This window comes from Canis lupus, unplaced genomic scaffold (genome assembly GCF_011100685.1).
Source record: "Canis lupus familiaris isolate Mischka breed German Shepherd unplaced genomic scaffold, alternate assembly UU_Cfam_GSD_1.0 chrUn_S1665H1859, whole genome shotgun sequence".
Taxonomy (NCBI): domain Eukaryota; kingdom Metazoa; phylum Chordata; class Mammalia; order Carnivora; family Canidae; genus Canis; species Canis lupus.
Window position 1 is genome coordinate 17,354 of NW_023330511.1, and position 27,514 is coordinate 44,867.

The following is a 27,514-nucleotide window of genomic DNA, read 5'->3' on the forward strand; positions in this document are numbered from 1 at the left end:
GAAGGCGGAAGTAAACTGCTGAGCCACCCGGGGTGCCCTCTTTCTCAGATTTTAATCAGATTAATATAATACATTGCTTTAAATTCGTTAGTTTGTCAGGACTTGGACTGTCGACCAACACTGAAAAGTAACTGTGTGCCATTCACAGGAAGGTGGAAGCACCTCAAGTGTCCGCCCACAGATGAATGTATAAACAAAACATGGTCTATCCCTACCATGGAAGCTCTGACAGCTAGAATTGGATAAAATGGCATATTTGGTGTTGTTTATATTTTACCATATTTAAAAATCTCTCCCCCCCCCAATGATGCAATGGTTAACATGGACAACAAGGTAGTTATTCTTCTCCTAGCTTCTGAAAATGTGCGGGTTTGATAGACACCAGGATAAAATTAGGGACCTCCGAAGGTGCTTTGTCTCCCATTTGATAAAGGTTATAAAAAAGAGGGGAGAAAAGATCCATCCATGAGTGTTCCCCAAACTTTCCTGACTTACCATTTGAGAATTTATTTTCCTCTGTGCATAGATTTGTTCTAGGCCATTCTGGGGCTATTATTTTGCTTATGTGATAAAGATCCTCTTCTTTGGTGATGAGTTAACAGTAGCATTTCTCTCAAGGCTGCTACACCTCCCTTTCTTTATATAAAAGGAGAAGCAAGTGCTTGCAGAAGGAACCCATTTCTAGTGAATTTAGGTAAAGATGCAAATATGAAAGCTTTGAATGCAGATTCTAGTTTTACCAAAAAGTCTGAACAGAATAGAGAATCCAGAAGTGGACTCTCAACTTTATGGTAAACTAATATTCGATCAAGGAGGAAAGACTATCCACTGGAAAAAAGACAGTCTCTTCAATAAATGGTGCTGGGAAAATTGGACATCCACTTTCTTGCACCATACACAATGATAAACTCAAAATGGATGAAAGATCTCAATGTGAGACAAGATTCCATCAAAATCCTAGAGGAGAACACAGGCAACACCCTTTGAACTTGGCCACAGCAACTTCTTGCAAGATACATCCGTGAAGGCAAGAGAAACAAAAGCAAAAATGAACTATTGGGACTTCATCAAGATAAGAAGCCTCTGCACAGCAAAGGATACAGTCAACAAAACTAAAAGACAACCTGCAGAATGGGAGAAGATATTTGCAAATGACGTATCAGATAAAGGGCTAGTTTCCAAGATCTATAAAGAACTTATTAAACTCAACACCCAAGAAACAAACAATCCAATCATGAAATGGGCAAAACACATGAAGAGAAATCTCACAGAGGAAGACATAGACATGGCCAACATGCACATGAGAAAATGCTCCGCATCATTTGCCATCAGGGAAATACAAATCAAAACCACAATGAGATCCCACCTTATCCCAGTGAGAATGGGGAAAATTGACAAGGCAGGAAACCACAAATGTTGGAGAGGATGCAGAGAAAAGGGAACCCTCCTGCACTGTTGTTGGGAATGTGACCTGGTGCAGCCACTCTGGAAAACTCTGTGGAGGTTCCTCAAAGGGTTAAAAATAGATCTGCCCTACCCAGCAATTGCACTGCTGGGGCATTACCCCAAAGATAGAGATGCAATGAAACGCCGGGACACCTGCACCCCAATGTTTCTAGCAGCAATGTGCACAATAGCCAAACTGTGGAAGGAGCCTCGGTGTCTATCGACAGATGATGGATAAAGAAGCTGTGGTCTCTGTATACAGTGGGATATTCCTCAGCCATTAGTAATGACAAATACCCACCATTTGCCTCGATGTGGATGGACCTGGAGCGTATTATGCTGAGTGAAATAAGTCAATCAGAGGACAAACAGTATTTGGTCTCATTCATTTGGGGAATATAAAAAATAGTGAAAGGGAATAAAGGGGAAAGGACAGAAAATGCTGGAAAATATCAGGAAGGGAGACAGAATATGAGAGGCTCCTAACTCTGGGAAATGAACTAGGGGTGGTGAAGGGTAGGAGGGCAGGGGGGGGGGGTGAGTGGGTGACGGGGACTGAGGGGGGCACTTGATGGGATGAGCACTGGGTGTTATTCTATATGTTGGCAAATTGAACACCAATAAAAAATAAATTTATATAAAAAAAACTGAAAAAATCCCTCTCAACCATCATCTTTGCCTTTATTACCAAACGAAGAGGTTAAAAAAAAAAAAAAACAACAACAAAACAACAACAACAAAAGAACAACAAAAAGCAAAAAGAACAACAACAACAAAAAACTCATCTTTATTCCCTGAAACATCGAGTCATTCTTATTGCTGAAAACCACTTGCCGTGCAAGGACAAGACCCTGGACGTCCTTCTAAATCACTCTTAAACTACCGTTAAGGACGGTGGCCAGGACCGAGGAGGGGGGATGTGTTCCTTGTTGCAAACATTGTCCTTTGCCATTGGAGGGAAGAAGCGTGTGTGCACGATCGGGGAACCCCGGCCTGCGCTTCCTGCCCACGGTCGGGTCTGTCCTCCCGTAAAACGCCTCCATATCAGCTCCCAAGTCAGCGAGGAGCCACCAAGGGCGGGTCAGCGACGGCAGGAGGAAACTGGCAGAAGTGGAGTAAATAAGTGTCCTCTGCTTTATATTCATCATCCTGTGTCATCCTCGCAGGGATTTCCCAAGGCGGGTCGTCTGAGACAAGGGACAGCTGAGCTTGTCTCACGTGCGTCCAAAGCACTGGAGCCCCTGGTTGAACCGAGGTGTGAGGGGGCCCAGGGAAAGTCCCCGCCTAGCATCGTTCCCGGGAGACCAGCATCGTGGGACGGCCATGGGGTCCCTGGAGGGATCCTGCAGCTCGCGCTCCTGATCTCCTGCACCCTCGGTCCGAGGTGCGGGTGTGCGACAGCTGCCCTGGGCCAGAGACCAGCCTAGAGCCTGATCTCTCGCTGCCTCCGCCGGGACTAATACAGTATCGGTGAACAAGTACAAAGATGGGGACATTTCAATCCCTAAAGAGAACTTCTCAAAATTCGTATTCGTAATAATCTGTCCTCTGGCCGAGTTGTCATTCCAATTCCATGCTGACGCCTGGGAATGGTGTGATCTGGGGCTTGTATCCACACGCCCCTGCCACCATGTCTGAGTAGCTGCTGGTAGGCTTGGGGGGGGCGTTGGGTTCTCCCCACGATGTCCTCTTTATAAGGTTGACGTGCGTGGAGAAGCTCGATGTTTGGAAAGGATGGCACATCCCGTCCTGAGTATGCATTTGACTCCCAGGGGCAGCGTGTAAGAGTCGGGCTTTCCTCTCTGGGGTCGTGTGAACCCGAGGAGGGAAGCGGGGGCTCTCTTGGGAAGAAGCTGGGCTGACCACCAGAAATCAAGATGGGTCCACAGAACACTCCTCGGGCGGACGTGAATTAAAACGGGGTCTTGTAGAAACATCACCTCTCTCTTTCCAGAAGACTTCCCGGCCGAGCCCTTGCTACCCTCCTGTTCACTGTTCTCCCATCACCGAGGCTCCGTGGGAGGGGGCTTCCTCTTGCCCTGCAGTCCTCTTGGGAATGGACGTACCGAACGCCAAGATGCCTACAGCTAAAGACACGACTGTCCATTTGTCATCCCCGTCTCTCCACCGCCGGAAATGGAACCCTCATCAAGCGCCATGAATGCTCAGAGGGCAAAACTCCACGACCCGGCTGTGGTCCCACAGTCGTGGAAAATGTGCACTGAGCTGTGAGAATTGCCAGAAGTCTTGTGTTTCTGTTTTCTTTCATTGTGTTTTTTGTTTGCTCTTCTCTGAACCCAGCCATTGGGGACATTGTGGCATTTATCAAACGTGCCATCACTAAACCCTAACATTTCAACATTCTTATATTCTCTAACCTTCCAACAAGTTGGGGAAAGAGCTCTCAAAGTATGGATTTTCAGGTGGTAAATACACGGAATCTCCGAGACTCAAAGAGAAATGCATGTTTACAATTTGCGGTTTTGACGGGAAGTGGTGTTTTCTCATTTGGTTCTCATCATGCTGCCCGCGTTGCAAATGACATAATGATACTGAATCTGAGCACAGGCACTTGTAATGATAGGATGCGAGGGAATCATAGAAAGACGGTCCCCCGTTGCAAGGAAGTGTTGTGGCTCCGCTGCAGCTGGAGAGGACAGTTGGCAATTTGCAACCTCTTCGCGGCTGAAGATGTTTAACAGATAAGATGGGATCGCTTCCCCAGGTGAGCTCCAGGTGGAGAAAATACTTGGCTTCCCATTCCTTCGAGAGGGAGGAAATGGCAAGAAAAGAAAACGCTGAGAGAGAGAGACAGACAATAAATCAAAAGCTAAATGACACCCGAGAATGGATGTTGAGTACTTAGGAGCCCAAATATCAGCACTGCCTCATTAGACACATGAAAGGGGACATGCAGCGGAATTATCGCAGCCGCACAGGCTCTTCCAAGCAGCAGCCTGGGCTGGTGGTGCCTTCATTCAGCCGAGGAGGGAGCCGCCGGCCCGGGCAGCAGCTGTGCCCGCCACTGGGAGGACGGGGATGTGGGGACAAGGTGTCACCCTCAAGGGCTCGCCTGGAGAAGAGCGAGAGCACAGAGCATCCCGTCCGCGGGGGGACGAGCGCTGACGAGATGCTGCAGGAGCTCCTGCGGTTAGGAGGCTCCTGGGGCCCCCGGGTCTGAGCACCAAGGGTCCCCACAAGTGACACGGAGAGAAGCAGAAGGGGTGAGGCGCACAGAGCGGTTGCAACAGGCTTTGGGTGGAGGGGGGGACCACAGTCCAGGCCCGTGGCCAGGACGCCGTTGTGGGGAGGTAGCTGGCGGGGCTGCGGGGACCCACAGGGCACGGCTGAGGCTTGAACCCGCTTCTGAGAACGAGAGGGGCCGGAGGGGCAGCAGAACCAGCACATCCTGGTCCTCGGGGACAATCCCAGCGAGTGGCCTTCGAGACGGCCTTCCTTTAAAATCCCTTGGTTAAGGACATCGCAGCAAAGAACCGCGGATAATCGGATAATCCGCAGAGGAGAAATGAGCGTGACGTGGGTCCAGCCTTCGATCTCCAGGGTCGGTCGGTGGGACTCGGGGCAGCGGCCCAGGGAGGTGCAGGCATGGGAGCTCCCCGGGGCAAGGAGGGGCCCACACCCCCGAGCTCGGGCACTGGCGGGGCTCAGCCCGGGGACGTGCCGGGCCACTCAGGAGAGGAGCACGTGGGCCCGGGGCTCCTGGAGGCATCAGGCTGCTCTCGGCAGGTGTGTCCACTAGGGTCTGCTCCACCTGCAGGGGCCCACGATGCCGGGTGACCCTGTGGCCAGCACGGCCCGCCCGCCGTCCCGAAATGGAGCCGCAGCTCAAGGCCGCTGTGGGAGGAGGACATGGAGGCGGAAACGGTGCAGTTTCCATGGTGAGCCGCGGGCACCTGCCGGCGTGGCTGCATCGGGGCCTTTCCCGGGACGTGCGGCCCCCTCAGCACCAGGAGCTGGGGCGCCCAGGGGCTCAGTGCGGGAAGCGTCTGCCTTGGGCTCAGGCCGTGACCTCAGAGTCCTGGGATCGAGCCCCGCGTCCCGCGCAGCGGAAGGTCTGCTTCTCCCTCTGCCCTCCCCGCCCCCTGCTCATGCTTGGTCTCTGCCAAATAAATATATAAAATCTTACAAAAAAAAAAAAAAAAGAAGCCAGAAGCTTTTTATTCCTTTCAAGCAAGTTTTAACTGCGCGGATAGCCCCAAAGCCTTGCCGCAGGATTGTGTCCTCAGCGCACATCAGCCTGTCCCGCCACCGCGTGGGATGTCCCGTCTGCAGCACCGTCCTGCTCCTCCCGCCCCAACTTTCTGCCCTGCAGACAGTGATAGAGCGGAGCAAGGCGCAGGCCTCTAAGCGGGGCACAGCGGTGGGGGGGGGCCCTTCTTGCTGCTTCTTCAGCTCCCAGGGGGTGGGGACATTTGTATGTCACACCCCACATTATTGCCTGATTTTTTCCTAATTTAAAAAAAAATCGAAGGAAGGGAAGATGGCAGAGGAGTAGGGTCCCCAAATCACCTGTTCCCACCAAATTACCTAGATAATCTTCAAATCATCCTGAAAATCTACGAATTCGGCCTGAGATTTAAAGAGAGACCAGCTGGAATGCTACAGTGAGAAGAGTTCAGCTTCTATCCAGGTAGGAAGAAGGGGAAAAGAAATAAAGAAACAAAAGGCCTCCAAGGGGGAGGGGCCCCACGAGGAGCCGGGCTGAGGCCGGGGCGAGTGTCCCCAGGACAGGAGAGCCCCGTCCCGGAGGGAGCAGGAGCTGCACCAACCTTCCCGGGAGGAAAGGGGCTCGCGGGGAGTTAGAGCAAGACCCAGGAGGGCGGGGATGCCCTCGGGCTCCCTGAGACACTAACAGACACCTGCACCCCGGGAGAGTGCGCTGAGCTCCCTAAGGGCTGCAGCACGCAGGGCGGGACCCAGAGCAGCTCCGAGGTGCTCCGGGGCGGCTCCGCGGAGGGGGCTGCGGGGCGGGAGCAGCTGGGTGGGGGCCAGGGCAGAGGAAGAGGCTCCGGGGTGAGGGCTGCGGGGGCGGGAGCAGCTCAGAGGGGCTCAGGTGGTGGCTCCGCGGAAGGGGCTGTGGGGCTGGAGCAGCTGGCTGGGGGGCTTGGGACGGAGGAAGAGGCTCCGGGGAGGAGGCTGCGGGGCGGGAGCAGCTTGGAGGGGCTCAGGCGGAGGAAGACGCTCCGCGGAGGGGGCTGCGGGGCGGGAACAGCTTGGAGGGGCTCGGGCGGAGGAAGAGGCTCCAGGGAGGCGGCTGCAGGGCGGGAGCAGCTCTGAGGGGCTGGGGGCGGCTCAGCGGAGGGGGCTGCAGGGCGGGAGCAGCTCGGGGGGCTTGGGCGGAGGAACAGGCTCCACGGAGGGGGCTGCGGGGCGGGAGCAGCTGGGGGGGCTCCGGCGGCAGCTCCGAGGAGGGGGCTGCGCGGCGGGAGCAGCTTGGAGGGGCTCCGGCGGAGGAAGAGGCTCCGGAGAGGGGACTGCGGGGCGGGAGCAGCTCGGTGGGGGCTCCGGTGGCGGCTCCGCGGAGGGGGCTGCATGGAGGGAGCAGCTTGGAGGGGCTAGGGCAGAGGAAGAGGCTCCGCGGAGGGGTCTGCGGGGCGGGAGCGCAAATCCAACAGCGCAGGCCCCACAGCACAGGGCGCCAGGACACAGCCCAGGGATCTGGCCTCCCCCGGGACAGGCAGAGGCCCGGAGGGCCCAGGACAGCGAGGACGCTCCTGCCCCAGGCTGAGCAGATCAGCGGCCCCGCCCTGGAGCCTCAAGGCCCTGCAGACCAAGAGCTTTGTAGTTACTGCAGGAGCTGACTCCAGGGCTCCAGACCTGCTTCCGCCCCTGCGGTTGTTACTCCAGGGGCCTCACGGGGTAAACAACCCCCACTGAGCCCTGCACCAGGCAGGGGGCAGAGCAGCTCCCCCAAGTGCTAATACCTGAGAATCAGCACAACAGGCCCCTCCCCCAGAAGACCAGCTAGACGGACAACTTCCAGGGGAATTCAAGGGACTTAAAGTATACAGAATCAGAAGATACTACCCCGTGGTTTTGTTTTGCTTTGTTTTGCTTTCTTTTGTTTTGCTTTTTTAAATTTTTTTTATTTATTTATGATAGTCACAGAGAGAGAGAGAGGCAGAGACACAGGCAGAGGGAGAAGCATGCGCCATGCACCGGGAGCCCGATGTGGGATTCGATCCCGGGTCTCCAGGATCGGGCCCTGGGCCAAAGGCAGGCGCCAAACTGCTGTGCCACCCAGGGATCCCTTGTTTTGCTTTTTGATTTCTGTTTGCTTCCCCCACCTTTTTTCCCCTTTATTCCTTTTTCTTTCTTTTTTTTCTTTTTTCTTCCTTTTTTCTTTTTTCTTTTTCTCTTTTCTTTCCTTCTTTCTCTCCTCTCTTTTTCTCCTTTTCCCAATACAACTTGTTTTTGGCCACTCTGCACTGAGCAAAATGACTAGAAGGAAAACCTCACCTCGAAAGAATCAGAAACAGTCCTCTCTCCCACAGAGTTACAAAATCTGGATTACAATTCAATGTCAGAAAGCCAATTGTCAGAGAGCTGGAGAAAAGACAGCAAATAGATCCTACACCCAGCAGAAGAAGAGGGTTAAAAACGATTTGAGCAGAACTCAATGAAATAGAGACCAGAAAAACTGCGACTGATCAACAAAATCAGGAGTTGGTTCTTTGAAAGAATTAGTAAGATAAACCATTAGCCAGCCTTATTAAAAAGAAGAGAGAAAAGCCTCAAATTAATAAAATCATGAATGACAAAGGGGAGATCACTACCAACACCAAGGAAATACAAACGATTTTAAAAACTTATTATGGGCAGCCATATGCCAATAAATTAGGCAATCTAGAAGAAATGGACAGATTTCTGGAAAACCACGATTAACCAAACCTGGAACAGGAAGAAATAGAAAGCCTGAAGAGGCCGATAACCAGGGAGGAAATTGACGCAGTCATCAAAACCCTCCAAAGACACAAAAGTCCAGGGCCAGATGGCTTCCCTGAGGAATTCTATCAAACGCTTAACGAAGACACCGTACCTATTCTACTACAGCTGTTTAAAAGACAGAAAGAGATGGAGTACTTCCAAACTTCTTCTATGAGGCCAGCATCACCTTAATTCCAAAACCCAACAAAGACCCCACCCAGAAGGAGAATTAGAGACCAATATCCCTGATGAACATGGATGCAAAAATTCTCAACAGGATACTAGCCAATAGAGGCCAACAATATATTAAGAAGATGATTCAAAATGACCAAGTGGGATTTATACCCGGGATGCAATGCTGGTTCAACACACGTAAAACAATCAATGTGACTGACCATATCAGCAAGAGAAAAAACAAGAACCATCTGACCCTCTCAATAGAGGCAGAGAAAGCATTTGACAAAATAGAGCATCCGTTCCTGATCAAAACTCTTCAGAGTGTAGGGAGAGAGGGAATATTCTTCAGCATCTTAAAAGCCATCTACGAGAAGCCCACAGCAACTTTCTCAATGGGGAAGCACTGGGAGCCTTTCCCCTAAGATCAGGAACAGGACAGGGATGTCCACTCTCACCACTGCTATTCAACATAGCACTAGAAGTCCTAGCCTCAGCCATCAGGCAACAAAAAGGAATAAAAGGCGTTCAAATTGGCAAAGAAAAATTCAAACTCTCCCTCTTCGCAGATGACATGATACTTTACATAGAAAACCCAAAAGAGTCCACCCCAAGATTGCTAGAACTCATACAGCAATTTGGCAGTGTGGCAGGATACAAAATCAATGCCCAGAAGTCAGTGGCATTTCTGTACACTAACAACGAGACTGAAGAAAGAGAAATTAAGGAGTCAATCCCATTTACAATTGCACCCAAAAGCATAAGATACCTAGGAATCAACCTAACCAAAGAGGTAAAGGATCTATACCCTAAAAACTACAGAACGCTTCTGAAAGAAATGGAGGAAGACACAAAGAGATGGAAAAATATTCCATGCTCATGGATTGGAAGAATTAATGTTGTGAAAATGCCAATGCTACCCAGGGCAATTTACACATTCAATGCAATCCCTATCAAAATACCATGGACTTTCTTCAGAGAGTTGATACAAATCATCTTAAGATATGTGTGGAATCAGAAAACACCCCGAATAGCCAGGGGGATATTGAAAAAGAAAACCATATCTGGGAGCATCACAATGCCAGATTTCAGGTTGTACTACAAAGCTGTGGTCATCAAGACAGTGTGGTCCTGACACAAAAACAGACACATAGATCAATGGAACAGAAGAGAGAATCCAGAAGTGGACCCTCAACTTTATGGTCAACTAACATTCTACAAAGCAGGAAAGACTACCCACTGGAAAAAAAGACAGTCTCTTCAATAAATGGTGCTGGGAACACTGGACATCCACATGCAGAAGAATGAAACTGGATCATTCTCTTACATCATACACAAAGATAAACTCAAAATGATGTAAGATCTAAATGTGAGACAAGATTCCATCAAAATCCTAGAGGAGAACACAGGCAACACCCTTTTTGAACTCGGCCACAGTAACTTCTTGCAAGATACATCCATGACGGCAAGAGAAACAAAAGGAGAAATGAACTATTGGGACTTCATCAAGATAAGAAGCTTCTGCACAGCAAAACTGAAAGACAACCTACAGAACGGGAGAAGATATTTGCAAATGACACACCAGATAAAGGGTTAGAAACCAAGATCTATAAAGAACTTATTAAACTCAAAAGCAAAGAAACAACCAATCCAATCATGAATTGAGCAAAAGACATGAACAGAAATCTCACAGAGGGAGACATAGACATGGCCACCAAGCACATAAGAAAATGCTCCACATCACTGGCCATCAGGGAAATACAAATCAAAACCACCATGAGATCCCACCTCACACCAGTGAGAATGGAGAACATTAACAAGGCAGGAAACAACAATTTTTTGTCTGCTTTTTATTTAAAAAATGACCATGATTCTTTGGGAGGTGATACAAGATTGCTTTCCAGTCAGATCATAATTTCCACAATTTCTGTAATAACTATAAATTTGAAAGTTTCTCACTCTCCCCACCCCAATTCACTTTTGGCACCTGTGTGTGAAATGTCACTTCCAAAAAAAGGGGGAAAATATGCTGAATACTGGGTTTTCATCACACAGTACTCCTTTCGTGAGGAAAAATGTTCTGGTTGCTAAATTGAGAATATTGATACAAGAATGCTTAACAATATCTCATCAGTAAAAGCCTTTTTCTAACCAACTCTATGGCTGTCTCAGAAGAAAATTACATAGAAATAGCAGCCAATTCCTAGAGGTAAAAAGGCAATGGCTTATCTTCTCCTTTTCCACTTCTCCTAATTTTACATTTAGAATTAGAGCAAATCTATGAGAGGTAGCAGAAGGTCTGGCACAGGCTCTGGCTTCATGATTTGAAAATACAATTTCAACTCATCACATTCTTCAGAAGAACTCATTATACTTAAAAGAAACACACAAAGAGGCTCTCTTCACCTCTGCATGCAGAGGTTGACCAGAAGGACATACATTGGTTACCAACAGAGAAGGATGAGCCTACGATCTGGCAATTAGGAGATGGTGTATCCAAAGATATAGTCTTGACCTGGTTAGAAAACTGTGTCATTTGTAAAGTATATTACTCCTGAGTCTTCACTTACTTGCTAAAAAGAAGCTTCTACACAAAAATCAGGATGCTACAGGAGAGAAATAGCTAACACAGGCTATAGTTGGCTAATATTTAAATACAAAGAATTCAACTTTCATTTTTCATATGTGTGAAGGGTTTGTGAGCTTGTTACTGACCTATTTGGCCCAATTCATATTTATTTTTATTTTATCCACCGTGCTTCAGATCCATGGGGTATTGCCAAAAAACTTATCCCAAAAATCTCTCAGTTTTTATTAGAGCTTAATGGATTTATTTGAATACTTCTGTTAAGCTGATAAGAGTTAGGGAGAGTCTTATCCTACTCCCTTCCCCAAACCTAATTAGACATTTTTATTTCAAAACAAAAGATGGTGATATTATAAAACTAGGGAGGGAAATAAGATGCTATGACAGTACACTTCTTTTTAGTTAACACTTATTTCTTACCTATAGCACTACGTATGTGATAAAACTTTTGGGAAGGAGAAGGGAAGAAGGAAATTCCAAAGCCTCCCAACAAAGTAGCCATTCCAATGCATGGACAAGGGCTTATTTCTCCTGCCAGCCACTGATTCACAAATATTTTCCCCTTTTAAAGAAGTATGTGTGAATGAGGTTGGGGAGAGCAAGGAACACATCAAGGCGTCAACTATACTCTTCTCTTAATGAGCCCGCCCTATGTCCTTAGTGGCGACTGACTTCATCTGCCATCTTGGCTTTCACGGTAAGCAACATCTTTCTTTAAAACTTTTCTTGTTCTTGCTGCTTTTCTTGCCGTTCTTGTCTTTGTTCTCGGACATGTTTTTGGCTCTGATTTCTCTCATTAGGTCAAAGAATACCTTGTCCACATTGGCTCGCGTTTTAGCTGATGTCTCCACGTACTGCACACCCCACTCCTCTGCTTTAGTCCTTGCCTCTTCGATGGGCACCTGCCTCCGCTCCTCTAGGTCGGACTTGTTTCCCATGACAAGCAATGGACTTGCCTTTTTTTTTTCTGGACCACATATCCATAATGGACATACAGTGCCCAAGGCCCTCAGATGCAAGAAAATATCGTCCTTGTCTATGCTATACACCAACCAAGTAACAACTGCTGCCACATCCTGGGCTCTCCTGGAAAGAGAGGTTCCTATAGACACTGGCGTGTGACCGTCCACATCCAGCTGTCCATTGAGCCTTGGGAGGCATAGCTACTGAGGTCTCCTCAATGCAGGAGAGAGTCGAACTTGAGGCCGCGGGCTTATCCCACCTGCAGGGGAGGTCTCCCCTGTTCTTCCTCAGTCCCTTGTTGGATGCCACCATACCAGAGAAGGTCAGCCCTCCCCAGTCCCCTTGGCTATGTAGGGAGCCCCCATGACATCAACTGAGTGAACTGCAATGGAGTTTGTCTACTTTATGGATGGTATGAGCACCATGCTACAGGGGGGGAGCTCATGTGGAATATTTATGTCCCTAATAAAGGACACAACCCACCCAACAGTCAGCAGTAGAAGCCAAGCTTTAGGCTGCCATTTAGCTCTGGATGCCCTGGTCAGCAAATGGTTCCATCAGCACCTCTTACAAACTCTTGGGCCACTGTCTAAGAGTTGTTCCTTTTAGGGTAAGGAACTCAGGGCACTCTTGCCTCAGAGATACCCCAAATATAAATCAAAATCACAGATGTCCCCACATGCAGTAAGGCCACAATGCAAGGCCTCCCTGGGACACCACTTGTCCTCCTTGGTGTTCCAACATTACAGATCGTGGCCAGACGCTCATTTTGCTTCTCAGGATACATAATGCTGGCCCTATAGGAGGGACTCAATAAGTAAAATCCCACCTCCCCTGGAGACCACAAGCAGCCAGTGGAACTGAGAGGCACACACTGGTCTCCTCAAACAACTCCTATTTAAGCTTCAAGGTGTCAAACGGGCCTCCAGTGGAGGCCATCAGGGGCCTTGACAACACAGAGTTTCAAGACAAAAGGATGCACGTGCAGTTATCCACAAGCCGACTTCGGACTGCCCCTGGGATGGGAGACCAGAGTGGCTGCTATCGGCGTGGGAAAGAGGGGCACTGGTCCAAAGAGTGTCCAGTAGATCGCACAGGTCGTGTGGCGGACTTTACTGAGCAGTATAACGGACAGTATGGAGCAGTGCGCACGCCGTACACCCTGGGCTGCGGGGAACCCACGTGTTACAACGATGCATATGGAGCATCGACTCTTAGAAGCGCTACCGGGTCCGCTCTTATGAGGCAGTGGCGGCGGCAGCAGCAGCCTCTGCGTACAACTGCGCGGAGCAGTCCATGTCCCATCTGCCTCACGACCAGAGCACAGCTGGGACCAGTCACCCCAACCCCACTTCTGTTGATCCCTACGACAGACACCTGTTGCCGAGCTCAGGGGCTGCTGCCACTTCGGCTCTGTGGCTGCTGCCGCTGCCAACACCTCGTCCTACTATGGAAGGGACAGGAGCCCCCTTCGTCGTGCCACAGCTGTGCTCCCCACGGTTATGGGCCAGAGAGTGAGCTGCCGCAGGCCTCAGCAGCTGCACGGATTCTCTGTATGGCATGGCCCAGTGTGAGCGGGAGCACATGTGGACCGAGCACGGTGCTCAGCCTTTTGAAACTGGAGGTAGGATCATTGCGGACTGAACCCTGGGCTGCGGTCATATATGAGAACCTGCTCCGTGCGTCCCCTTGCCACGATGTTTCCATTGCTTCGTGTTTGAGTAAACAAAGGAGTTTGTGACCAACTGTGTTTTCTTTCTTAATTTAATTCTTATAAGTTGACTTATCTTTCCTCTTGATACTAGTCCCTGTAGCCTTTCACTCCGTTCCTTATATTCTCAGCCTCTGAGCAGCCCTAGGTAAGGATTATGCTGGCATCCCCTTTTTCCTGTACCGTGGATCCCCCTCTTATCTTGCTTTCCTTAGGAATTGAGCCCTTCTCCCTGTCTACCTGCAACATCTCCTTTCCCTTTAAAATGACCATGTAGTGGCACGAGACCTTTTACTCTTCTGTTAGCTCTGGGCCCTAACGTTGAGGCTAATCTGAAACTGCTAGGACCATTGGGGTTTTGGGGGTGGGGGTTGTTGTTTTGTTTGTTTTGCTTTATGTCTGACCTGTGATCGTGGTACAGCATTAGCTGAAATTTAGCCTTGTTTTATTTCACTCCTCCCACTTTTTAAAAAATATTTTGACAAATAAACGTTTCTAACACTTAAAAAAAAGTGAGAGAAAGAGGGAGAGTACGAGCAGGGGGAAAGGCAGAAGGAGAGACAAAGCGTTCCAAGCAGCCTTCTTGCCGAACATGCAAAGCTTGGCATCTGGCTTTATCCGACAACCAAGAGATCATGACCTGAGCCAAGATCAAGGGGGATGCGTAACCGACTGAGCCACTCAGATTTTATTGATTTATCCATGAAAGACACAGAGAGAGACAGAGACACTGGCAGAGGGAGAAGCAGGCTCCATGCAGGAAGCCCAATGTGGGACTCGATCCGGGTCTCCAGGATCACGCCCTGGGCCGAAGGCAGGTGCTCAACCACTGAGCTACCCAGGAGAGGAAAAAAGGGGTTTCTGAGGCAGAGCAGCATAAAGAGACACAAGGAGACATGAAATTATATGGCTTGCTCACACAACGCTGGTAGTGAAGTATGGCTGAAACCTCAAAGGCTGCAGATGGAGTGTTAATATGTTTTCAATGACGCATTTACAAGTTTTGACTTATTCATAGTCAAAGAGTGAGTTATGAGCAGACGACATGATTCTTTCTGTATTTGTATTCAAATTAAAAGGGAATGGAAGAAAAAAATAGGGAGATTACTGTCTCTCTAATTTATTTGTTACTCCTTGCTGTTTCTTAAACTTCAGAATAGAATTACTACCATCATTTTTTTACAGTTTTTTTAATGTCTTTTATTTTTAATTCTTTTAAGTGATCTCTCTGCCCAACATAGGGCTTGAATTCATGACCCTGAGATAGATAAAGAGTTGCATGCCTTACCAACTGAGCTAGCCAGGAGCTCCATTATTCATTGATCATCTTCATAACTACAACTTTTTATATTCTTTGTTTTCCTCATCATCACTTAGCTGCTTTGTTTTCTTTGCAGCCTGTTCCACTAAGGAGCAGTTGGTGGCCTCTCTTATTCTTTAACTTGAACAAACAGAAGGAGTAGCAATGTAAAAGGGTCCAGGGCCAACTTGACTTCAAATTCTTCCTCATTTCCAATGTGTCTTACAAGACCTCTCTTTTTGTTTCATTCTCTAGGATTAGAAGAAAGCCTTTGTTGTAATTTTAGTTAGCCTTATTAATGACACCTTTCCTTTATTTCAAATATTTGAGAATGTTTATATTATATGTAGGGATGAAGTTGAAGCCCACTGTTTGGGAGCCAAGACTGTATAGGAAAGACAGTATATAATACTTTGTGATATGAATGATTTATCTATCTCAGATTTCAGGTTACTGTTAACACTATTCTAAAAAGACAGTATCCATATATAGAAACATTTCTTATTGATAATGTTTTATGTAACTAAGTATTATGAAGATGAGTCCTTTTTGGTTTGATCTCTTTTTCCCAAATTAGGAATGAGTATTAAGATTTAGCATCAAGTTTATGATATATTTGAATTTTTGCTCCATGCATGCAACTTAATTTTTGTAAGTTAATACTGAGTTTTATAATATTAAAAACGGGTGTCAGCCTCACATGCCCAGCTGGTGACAATGTGGGAAGCTAGTAGGGATGGGTCAGCTTAGAGCAAGTTAAGTACTGCATGAATGTATTCCAATTCAAAAGAAGAAAAACCATTCTGTCTGCCAAACAAAATATATTCTGAAGGCTGGCTGTTTTGTAATACTTGATCTGAAATTTTTGGGGTCTGAAATTTATAAAAGAATTAAATTATAAAATGCTAAATGGCTTGCCTTTATTATGAAGTAATCAGTTACTTTATTTTTTTATTTATTTATGATAGTCACAGAGAGAGAGAGAGAGACAGAGAGAGAGAGAGGCAGAGACATAGGCAGAGGGAGAAGCAGGCTCCATGCACCAGGAGCCTGATGTGGGATTCGATCCCGGGTCTCCAGGATCGCGCCCTGGGCCAAAGGCAGGTGCCAAACCGCTGCACAACCCAGGGATCCCAATCTGTTACTTTAAAATCAAAAGAGAAGAAGAACTGGGGGTGGTGGAAGGGGAGGAGGGCGGGGGGTGGGAGTGAATGGGTGACGGGCACTGGGGGTTATTCTGTATGTTAGTAAATTGAACGCCAATAAAAAATTAAAAAAAAAGAAATAAAGCAAATATCATGAAACCTAGTTATTACAAATTGCCATCTGTATTTATAATAACATTGGTAGCTATTTTTTTCTAATAAGATGAGTGGAATTTCCTTGATTATAGGTTTATTTTTATTATTTTCTATTTTGAAACGGCCAATATGCTTATGAGTAAGATTTGTGTGGTCAGCTTCTGTTCTTTCATAAACTTCAGATAAAAATCATTTTAGCTGTAACCAAAACCTGAAGTCTTTAAAAAATGGCAGATGTTAATTTAAAAACAGCATATACTAATTTAGTTTGCTGTGTGATTATGGTCTAATGGAAGTTTCATAAGCTTTCTTTTCCCCTAACTCAGAAAAGTATATGTCCAAAAGAGTTTTGGAGTATGTCCTTAGCCAAGAATTTTATCCACTTAACATATGTTTACAAACTTATATAAAGCAAAAAAGAATGTAGGTAACTATAGTGAGCAAGAAATATAGTTTTGCTCATATTATCTGATGTTTGCCAAAAGAAGAATAAAAGATGTATGAATTAAATCATACAGAGAAAAATACACGTTTGAGGAAATTCAACAAGAAACAGATATCCCTGAAAGAGAACTTGGTAGAGCCCTGCAGTCCCTCGCCTGTGGTAAACCAACACAGCGGGTTCTTACAAAAGAACCCAAGTCCAAGGGAACAGAAAATGGCCACAGATTCACAGTTAATGATCAGTTCACATCCAAAGTACACAGAGTCAAGACTCAAACAGTTGCTGCCAAACAAGGTGAATCTGACCCAGAAAGGAAAGAAACGAGGCAGAAAGTAGATGACGACAGGAAACATGAGATCGAAGCTGCTATCCTGCGGATAACGAAATCCAGAAAGAAGATGCAGCACAGTGTGTTAGTAGCAGAGGTAACTCAGCAGGTGAAGGCTCGATTCTTCCCAAGTACAGTTGTTATTAAGAAACATATAGAAGGACTTATTGAAAGAGAATATTTGGCACGAACACCTGAGGATTGCAAAGTATACACATATGTAGCATAAAATGCGTTCAGAAATTTGATTTATCCTTGGACTGTACTCTTCGCATGGACTGAGAAGTTCTTTTAAATCATTAAATATTAAGACGACCATCTCTTCTATTAAATTACAGCACATGTTCTAGACCATTCAGATCAAGCCTTTATTCCCTTTGAGAGTTTTCAACATCAATTGATTGAGCTTCAGGCTTTACAGAGTTTATCCCTGTAGAGATCAAATTTTTTTTTTCTGGTTCTTCAAAATTTTATTAACAAAACCAGGGAGAGGGGAGGCAACAGTGAGCAAACTGCACAGTCCCACCCAGGCACAGAGAATGGAGAGACAGAGGGACAGACAAGGACAGAAGAAAATCCTGAGACCCTCTGATACCGGCAGCGGGGTAGTCAAATGGTGGGTGGGCACAGGGAGAAACTCAGGGACCACTGGAGAAACAGATGAATGGCAGAGCAGCCAAACGGGGGATTCGGGCGGCTCCCGGGCCTGGAATGCAGAACGTGGGGACTTCGGGGCCAGTGAGGCTCAGCGGTCAGCACTGGAGCGCGGCTCGGGAGTGAGCGGGTCATGCTGGATCCTGAGGTGCAGCGTCAGGGCCAGTGATCCTGCCCGTCAGTCCCAGCCGTGCGAACGGTGCGTTCCTGCTCAAACAGCTCGTCCGGCTTGTACCACGCGTGCACACGCTCCAGGGCCACTCCAGCAGCCGCAACCTCTCCCAGCAGTAATGCGGGTACACTGGCGTTTGGGCAGGAGGCAGAAGTCACCCGCGAGCTAAAGACATCACGCACAAGAGGACACCCACATACCTCATCAGCTGGCACTTCGGGGTCCCGGGAGTGCTCGGGGCACAGCACCTGGAGCCGTTTACAGTATGTCTTGCTCTGAGGGTTGTAGACATCACAGAAGAGTCGTGTAGCTTCCTCAATGTGTGTGGGGTACGTGGACCCAAAGGACGTCTGGCTCTCGTACTTGGCAGCAGCGCTCCATGTGGCGCAAGGCAACACGTGGGTTGATAGGGTGCCCGCAGGAGATGCAGAAGATCTGCAGGTCCGTGTCATCACTGTCACCCTCATTGCTTTTCCAAACAAGGGCCTGTTCTGGGATTGTGGGTGGACATGAAATGGGGACACTTGTCGGCCCATTTCACAGAAGCCTCCAGAGCTCTGCTACTATCGGCGGGTCCACCCCCCAGGCTTCCTTGGCCTCCCACCTTCCCCTCCAGCCTTGCCACACTTTCAGTGTGGGCTGCGGGGGCTGCTTCCGTACCCCTGTGGGGGCAGTGGGGTGAGTGGGGTCACCGTGGATCCACAGCTGTTCTGAGGGATGGATGCCTGGTGTGGGAACGCTTCCCTGATGCCACATCTTCCAACCTCCCCCAGCCCATGAGGCAGCTTGTGGATTCGACTGGCCTTGCCATCTGCCCCGGGCAGGAGGCCAGGCTTGCCTTTGCTCCAGCCCCAAGTGGCCAGGACAGAGGCAGCCTTGGCCGCCCCACTTTGTCGCGGACAGGCCTCTGACCTGTTCACATCCACTCTCTCCGGGGAAGCTGAGGGGAGCCGTATAGAATCCTTGTTCCATTGCATCATTACTGGAGTCTTGGGGCAGCTGCTAAAACCACTCGGTTTTAGTATTCCATGCGGGGAGTGGGGCAGTGTCCCATGGTGGGCTGGCCTGGGACCTTGTGCTGTGCTCCGTTCTGTCACCCAGTCACTGTAGATATTTTCTACCTTCCTGCATAACTCAGGTTCCAGGGTACGTGATCTGTTCTCGGTTCCCTTAATAAACAAAGTCAGTCCTCCAAAAAAAAAAAAAAGAAAGAAAGAAATATGATCATCTCCTTCTTTTTCCCCCAACAATACCAGCCTTTGAGTTCTTTATTAAGCACCAGATTTTCACATGTGTCACTATAGGAGGGAGGCTTCAGATTCAACCAGACTCTGGCCCGTAGTCAGGAGAGATGTGGTGTGCTGAGGTATTCCTGTGTCTAGAAACAGGCACATGGCTTCAAGAGCAGCAGAAGTTGACTATGGGCATCATCGTCTTCCTTGAGAGAGTAAAGGTAAGTGTCGTTCAACCCAGGGAACTGAGGCTCCATCCCCAGGGGGAGGGCTTGGAGAGGTGGCCATAATGTCTTCAGGGATGCTGCCCTGAAGCATCCAAAGATGACATCCCATAGGCTTTAGAGAGCAGATCAAGAAGCTGCTTCTTTTCATCTTCTGGGAGGAAACTAAACTTTGCCGCATTGATGTTCAGTCTCTTAAACTCCTCCTCGGCAAAGTCCATGCCCTCTTTGGGCATCTGGTAATCCGTTCCAGGGTGGACTTGAAGATGAGTGGGTCATCCGTGTTGAGGGAGTAGGTAGCCTGGTCATGTTTGAGCCGAACCACTGCATGCTCCGTGTCCGAGTTCCAGGGGCCTGTGAGGTAACGGGACCAGGGGCAGATCTCGAAGTGCATGTTTTCCTGCTGCAGCCTGTCATAAAGGGCCTCGTCCTGCAGCGTGTGGTAGCCATGGCCCAGCCTCTCCGTCTTGAGCGTGTCCACAGCCTCTTTGACCACCTCCGCTGAGCCCACTCCCCTGCATGCACAGTGCGGTGGATGCCTCTCCTCACAGCCTCCTGGTAGCCCTTCACGTGTCCCAGGAAGACACTGCTCCCTTTAATGGTCTCGTCTCCTGCCAGGTCGATGGCCACCACAGTCTGCTGGTACTTCGGACACAGCTCCACCACCTCCAGGGGCCAACTGGGCTGGTGGCGCAGGTGGCACAGGATGGACCTCACTTTCACCTTGAAGTCCCGTTCTCCCTCCTGCAGGCTCTGGCTCACCAGGGCCACCACCTCCCCTAGGATTTGCAAAATCTCTACATTAAAATTGATGTGGCAGTTTTAATACAATGTATACGAAATAGTCTAAAATTTACAATACCGGAAAACATGATTATTTTTTTTTCTCCTAAAGTTGAAAAGCTTGGAATGTATGTCCAACAGTGAGGTAAAACATTTTGTCTCTCAATTTAAAGAACTGTGCAAGGATAACATTCAAACACATTCAATTAGGGCACTTTTCAGTTTTGACAGGAATAATGAATTACTGTAGCCAACAAGGCACAGTTAGAAAATGCCAACATTTCAAGTCAATAAGAACAAGGCAGATAATATCAAGCAAATCTTTTAAAAAACTTTTCTTTTGAAACAATTTCTTTGAGTACAAAGGGCAGTTTGCTTCACGTGACTGTAATTTCTTGTGCCAGGGAGGAGTCTGCCCTAGAGAGCATCGGAAGGCAGCCACTCACTCATTCCTGCACATTGCAAAAGGGCAAAGAAATAAGGTCCGTGGAAGGCGCTACTCCCACGTGGAGGATGGAAGGCACTACTTTAAGTTTTTTCTTGTTTGGGGTTTTTAAAATCACGCCACCAGTGTTTGTTGCTCACACTCTCGTGCACGGCCACAGTGGCCCCTCGGCCTCCTGAGGTGCACAGCCAAGCCGTCTCCCCTCAAGGATGTGTGTCCCGTGTGCCTGGGCCAGTGTGGCTGTGTCCAGGACGCAACAGGGAGGCAGCGCTCCACAGGGTCCTGGGGCCATCCAGGTTGTGCCAGGGTCTCACAATGGGCTGAGTTGGACATAAAAGCAAACCTGTAAAAAGAGCAACAGCGTCAGGAGTCCCTAGAGAGAAGACCCTCAGCCACAGGACCTATCCTCCTGCCGGGCCTCCCATCTGCAGCCAGCACCCCCTCTCATGTAGCGGACCCCCCAACCCCTGTCCCGCCTCCCAGGGTGAGTGGGGAGGCTGGCATGGGTTTTGAAGCAGGAGCTCTGCCAGGAGTCTTGCGACAGGCTAGGCTCACAGAAGATCATTGACCGGACCCTGTTGTCCATCCTGACATGGGCTGGAATCCCAGCAGTCTACACATTGGGACACTCAGAGGCTCTGAGTATCAGTCTCAGGGCACCATAAGATTAGATCCATGCTTGTGTTTGTCCCGAATCTTAATGATGTTTCCACCTGTCTTCAACCTGACACCTGCAATCCCTCCTCCCTGCCCCGCCCTCCCACTGGCTGTGAGAGGATGCATCCTGAGGTCTTCACTATACTGACACTTCACTAGCCAGATAGGATGTCCCCTGTCCTCATCCCATGTGCCACTCCATGAGGACGGCCTCCCATTCATGTGCTTGGCAGGTTCACTGGCATTTGAGTGGATGCACTGACCCCTGCCCCTTCCACCCCCAGGTAAAGTGCAGGGACTGTGGGGCCTTTGGACACAAGGCATCAAGCACCAGATGCCCCATAAAACACTGGGGCACGACCCTTGTTCCCATGGACTTGGGCTCCAGGAGGCTGAAGGAGAATGTGGAGCCGGGGAGTCACCGCGACCAGTGACACCAGGCTGGACTGTTGGACCAGGCTGAGAGGGAGAAGGCAGAGAGATGAAGGTGAGGAATGGGGCTTGTGACCCGATCGCCAGGCTGACATGACAGACCCCGAGTCCGTGTGCATGCACAGTGTGCAGGGCGGCTGCGGGCAGAGCCAGGCTGGGCGAGGCAGGCAGAGGAGCTCCCAGACTAACAGGGTCCACATTTGGGTGATGGAGCTGTCCCTGCTGATTTGGTGTGGGATTTGTGGCTGGACAAGTGTCCCTGCACCAGTGAATGTATGGAGCTTGGCACATGCCAAGGCAGACCCTTTCTGACTCTGCATGAAACAAACTGCCTGGATGACCTGGTGGGTCACTGTAGTCAGGGTGGGGCAGAGGTGGGCAGAGAGTGGCTGAGGAGGGAAAGGACCAGGTTGGCCCAAGCCCTGAGCAGGTGTCTGGCTGGAAGCCAGGGAAGGGAGTTCCTTCTCCTTTCCATGCTTTGATTTCTGGTGCAGGCAGGAAGCCGAGCAGAGGCCCTGCTCCACAGGTTCCCCAGGAGACCCTGGGAGGGGCAGAAGCGCACCTGGAAGGAAGACACGGAATCTTGTGACTATGTGAGGGTGAGTGTGTGCTGCTTCCCGGGCTGTGCCCTTGGGCACTCCCTGGGCTCCATGTGCCTCCTGGGGGAGGTGGGATTCCACTTCCTCTCTGACCAGTGGCAGTTGAGCAGCGTGGTCTTTGCACCCTTTTCTTCCTTGGTGCCCATGATGTTGCCTTATGCCTTGTATGTGTGTGAACCGTGGCTGGTTGGCATGTGATGGTCATTGGCGGGCACTCCTGGAGCACATACCACCTCAGAGAACAGGCCTCTGTCCTTCATGACACATTACCCCCCTGCCCATCCCCTCTCAGGAGCTGCCACCATGACTCTCCAGCATCAGGACTCCTATTGCCTCATGAGCATAGTGGATGGAAGAGCTGGTCCAATGGAAGAAGCATCGCTGTCAGGCAGGACTTTCCCTGTCCCCCCACAATGTCTCAAGGGCATCAAAAGCATCCAGTCATACCTTTGTTCCGGACCAGCCCTGCAACTGCATTCCCTACTCCCAGGGTGAGTCAGATCAACAGATCCCATCTTTTTCTTTCCCTGTTCCGGGGGAGGGGGTTGTTACTAAGGTCTTGGCCGTTAGTTGGTTTCTTTCTTTCTTTCCTGAGTGTTCATTTTGCCTTAGTGCTGGGGCCAAACTCATGGAGTCCCAGGTGTTCTCTATTCCCACAGTGTCCACACATGCCGATGCCTGTCTACACCACCAGGAGGCCTTCTATCCCTGAGCCTGCCCTGCTGATGGAACCACGTACTGACAATCCAGTCATGAGTGTCTGGTCCCATTCCACATCTCATCTCAGAAGCCCTCAAGTTAGCTTCAGCCCACCTGGTGGACCTCCTGGTGCCCAGGAAGTGCCGATCACTGACACCCCTCAGCCGGCTCGCCAACCCTGTGTCAGGGCTGACAGCCTGGTTGGGCAGCAGATAGACAAGAGGCCCTGCAGAGTGTCCCTCGAGGGTCCCCAGGCTGGCTCCCAGGGCCATGGGTTGGGACACACCCAGGCACCACCCAAGTATCCTGAGGAGAACACCCGTCCCGCTGTCAGCAACGCATTGGCAGACAATTCCAAATAACCCCCCAGGCTCCAGGCAAGAAATGTGCCCACATGCCCCTAGACAGGACCCTGAACCCCCGAAAGAAAGCGTGGTGGAGCCCCAGCCAGCACACCTGCAGAAGCATCCAGGAGGGCCTGTGGGGAATTCAGGGAATCTGTGTGCTCCAGGAAGCGGACATGCCCGTGGATGCACAGCCAGGCCCCCGCAGCCCAGGAAGACACCTGCCCTCCAGCCAAGCAAGGGCCCCCAGCCCACACCTGCCACACCTCACCTGGAGACCTGCAGCCATGCACCGAGCCCCCACGGCCGCACTCTGCGCGGGCCCCCACTCAGCCCCTGGAATGGTCTTCACCAGATTGGACAGAAGCTGCTGGAGCTCCCGGTTCCTTGCAGCTCCCTCATTCCTTCCTCCCGAGAAGCCAGGCCCTGCTCAGGGCCCTCCTGCCCCCCACCTGTTGGACGGAGCCTGTGTCTGTGGCCCCTGGAGTGTCCTCCACGGTGACCTACAGGTGTCCTCATCCTCAGAAGACTGCACACCAAATTGTATGTGGGAATTTTTTATTAAGAATAAAAAAACACACAACTTTATAATAACATTTTAGAGCAAAAACAAACAAAGCAGATGCAATATTTTACATAACAATTTCAGAGAAATAATATCAAGAAGTACAGAAAATGTCTTCTAGGAGAAAACATGGTGTAATTTGCAAAACTCTGGATGGGATCTTTTTCTAAATCAGAAATTCAGATATTTATAAAACAATTTCAGATTAACTTGTTAATTTCTGTTACAACCAAGTTACAAATTGCCAGGATGATTTCCCTACATTTGTTAGAAAATGGATTTCACTAAGACAAACTGACATTCCAGACTGGGAAGCACAATTTGACATTCCTATAGATTTACCTAAAGAAAAACTGCAGCATCTGTGTAGTGGGGGGAGTGTATGTGTAGGCGCACAAAAGCAGGACACTCAGCACGTGGTGGACTTGACGGTTTCCATCCAGTTCAGCGGGGGAATTGCTGGTTCACCACATCAGTCCAGGTGGGGACATATCCTCATTCCCACAGACACCTCCTCAGTGTCCTCTGCTGTGGAGGACAAGTCCCCGAGTCCATGAGCTGTCTCATTCCCTATGACAGTCTTCAGAGGACGGGGATACCTGCAGATCCTCTTACGGAACTCTTGGCAAGACATGCACACAGGCTCCCTCACTCTTTATGACACAATAAACTGTATTGGCCATAAGAAACACAATTCCCAGACATGAAAGAAACCCTGACACCTTAGATCTCTAATTTGTCTTAGGTACATGAAAATCTCCAAAAAAGCCTGATTTCTTCTGCACAGATCCTATTGTCCCTTACTATCCAGTAAGGGTGGCATGTCCAAGTTTGAATACAGAGTGAAAATAACATTATGATGTGATGTTACAACTGCACATCTACGGTCACACTCAGAGGCGTTTGCTGGTCATGCAATAATTTCCATTCTACAATGAACTTGTCAAACTCTTCTGTAAGAAATGCAATGATAACACAGAACACCTATAACCTGACCTCAAAATGCTTTGGTAGACTCATGAACTTGGCACTGTTTTCCAGAGGTATCAACCCAGGTCCAAATTTGAATTTGAACTGGTTTGAAATCCAGAGTCCACTTCTTCTGGGTCAAGAGATGCCACAGAGAAGACGGTAGCAAAATAGTCATAAAAAGTTATGTTCAGTGGGAGGCTGGGCATTTCCCTTTGGAATAAGAGTCCTTGTTAGTTTGCTTCTCTTCAGTCTTAATGTGGGAGAGAGTGAAGGGAACATAATAAAATCACTGTGGTTCAATCAGGTCTGGATGCAGTTATCGCCCCAAAAATAAGCACTTAATTTCCATCTTACAATTTCCAAGCAATGACCAAGACACATCGCTAGCAAGACCCAATACATACTTATGTTCGGAGAAATATTCTTTCAATATAAATAGAAGAAAAGCATTGGGAAGTGGGGAGCATGACGAAAGGGTCAAACATACTGACTTCAACCCCAGGTCCTCAGCATCATATCCACTCTCAACCCTGATTGCTCACTGCCTCTCACCTGCAAGTGGCCTCCACTCTCCCCAAGGCTGAAGGAGAGGCAGGTTCCTCGATACACCCCATATGAAATCCACACTATCCCAATAAAAGATCATGACAATGAACCAGGTTTAAATATCAGTGTCCTCAAGTTTCAGTTGAAGGCCATATCCCATGAACACACCAGATAGATGGTTCTTCCATACATATAGAACACACACTTCACATAACACAAAATATTTCCAGTATGGGACTGTGTTCGGGTTTGGAGTGAGTGAGTGACGCTGTGTGTGTGGGTGTGTGCGCCCATGTGCACCAAAGTTAGGAGACACATCCCTGGACTGCTTCCCCAGAACTCTGTCCCTTCTTGCTCATCCTCTTGGTAGGTCGGGCTCTCCCTGGCACACGCGGGACTTTGGCCACGTCCCCGGCCACCTGAGGTGGGAGCATCCCAGCTGCAGTGGTGAGCAGGTCGATGGTCTGCTGAGGATGATTCTTCGGCATCTCAGGTCTGTATTTGGAGTGGTGAAGGATGACTGCGTTCGCAGGAAGAGCAATTTCTCTTCTCCTGACATTGAGTTCAGGCTTAGGGCGGTTGCATTCTTGGAGGCATCTCCACTGGTCTAATGTCATTTGCTGCCTTGAGGTCTCTTCCCCACGCTCCTCCAACTCAGGAAGGTTCACGGAGGGATCCGTTGCCGGCTCTCCTGAGGCCTCACCAACCACTGTGGGGTCTGCCTCGGGAGATGCGAGTCCTCCCTCCTTGACTGACTCCCTCCCAAGGTCTCTCTCCAGATGAGTCTTCTGCATATAAAAGAGGACATAGGCAGGTTGGTGCAGCGCGCAAGTCACATCACAGGCGCTGACCTTAGCATCATCCATTTTATACCACTGGCCATTTCCTGCCTTTACAAAACAGAAGTAATGTCCGCTGTGGCAACTCCTCCCAGCGTGCACCAGCACGGCATAGAGCACATAAACCAAGGGTCCTGCCCTCTGCTCAGACAGGCAGTGTTGCATGTCAAGGCGCTCAGGATATTGCACCTCCTTAGTCATTTTGTTGCCTGTCAAGTCTGAGAATCGTCTCAAGACCAGGATGAGGACCTTCGGGGAAGTGTGCAAAGTCAACACCTTGGACGCAGGCACCTTCTCCAGACACTTACTACAATGGTAGGCATTTTCACCTTCCAGCAGTTCGGGCTTCATCAACTGCTCCAAAGCTTGGCTGACGCTGTGAGCAGCCCCGATGTCCAGGCTGATGTCCAGGTAAGGTTCCAGAGTGCTCGAAATGCCTTGGCAGTGGAGACACTGGATTTGAGACCTCCAGTACCCCCCAAAGAGTTGCTGGATGAGGGTGCTGTCCTGAGGACGCTCAGGGTCTGAGGGCTTGTCCTCAGGCAAGCACGCTTGCTGCATTGCATCCAGAATGAACATGAGATACTCATGGGCATCTTCCTGCTTGTGTCTGTGGAAGGCGGTGAGCAGGAGTGGCAGGGGCCGGAGCACACGTCCAGGATGGCAGAGAACCCGCGTCAGGTGAGCCTGCAGGGTACACAGCATGCAGGATGTCTGCCTCCTACAGGTGGTCCCGTGCTGCTGGGACAGCATGTAGCTGGCGAGGGGCTCTGTGTAGGTCAGACACTGTAGGGTCGCATTCACATAGCAAGTGTTGCCCATGTTCTGAAGCCCGGCTCCCACGTGGGAAAGGCTCCTCCAACTCAGAGGCGTCTTGGTGGGAGGCAGCCCTGCTGATGCGGGAGCCAACGGGTCAGTCGGGGAGGAGAGAGTCTTTGATGCAGGGGATGTCGTCTCGGGCACAGAGGGTCCTCCGTGGACTTCAGCACCGCCTCTCCTTGACCAGCATGACTGGGGTTTGGGAGAGGCGCTGAACTGAGGCTCCTCTGAGGGGTGGAGGTGGGCAGCCTCCATGTCTGCAGAAACAGTGTCCACAAGATACATTCAACCAGGAGCTTCGGGTCGCAAAGGGATGCTCCTCTCACTGT

General features: G+C 49.4%; 1 protein-coding gene and 3 pseudogenes across 1 annotated transcript; 1 reads left to right on the top strand and 3 right to left on the bottom strand.

Annotated features, from left to right (window-relative positions):
* The first annotated feature begins 12,505 nt into the window (after positions 1–12,505).
* Positions 12,506–13,734, top strand: LOC119878498 (annotated as a pseudogene).
* A 4,214-nt stretch (positions 13,735–17,948) lies between these two features.
* LOC119878499 lies at positions 17,949–19,006 on the bottom strand (annotated as a pseudogene).
* A 528-nt stretch (positions 19,007–19,534) lies between these two features.
* LOC119878500 lies at positions 19,535–22,547 on the bottom strand (annotated as a pseudogene).
* A 2,776-nt stretch (positions 22,548–25,323) lies between these two features.
* LOC119878501 (ubiquitin carboxyl-terminal hydrolase 17-like protein 6) lies at positions 25,324–27,440 on the bottom strand. Its single transcript, XM_038589130.1, has one exon. The coding sequence runs from the start codon at positions 27,438–27,440 to the stop codon at positions 25,833–25,835; it is 1,608 nt and encodes a 535-aa protein (XP_038445058.1). The 3' UTR covers positions 25,324–25,832.
* Positions 27,441–27,514: the final 74 nt, after the last annotated feature.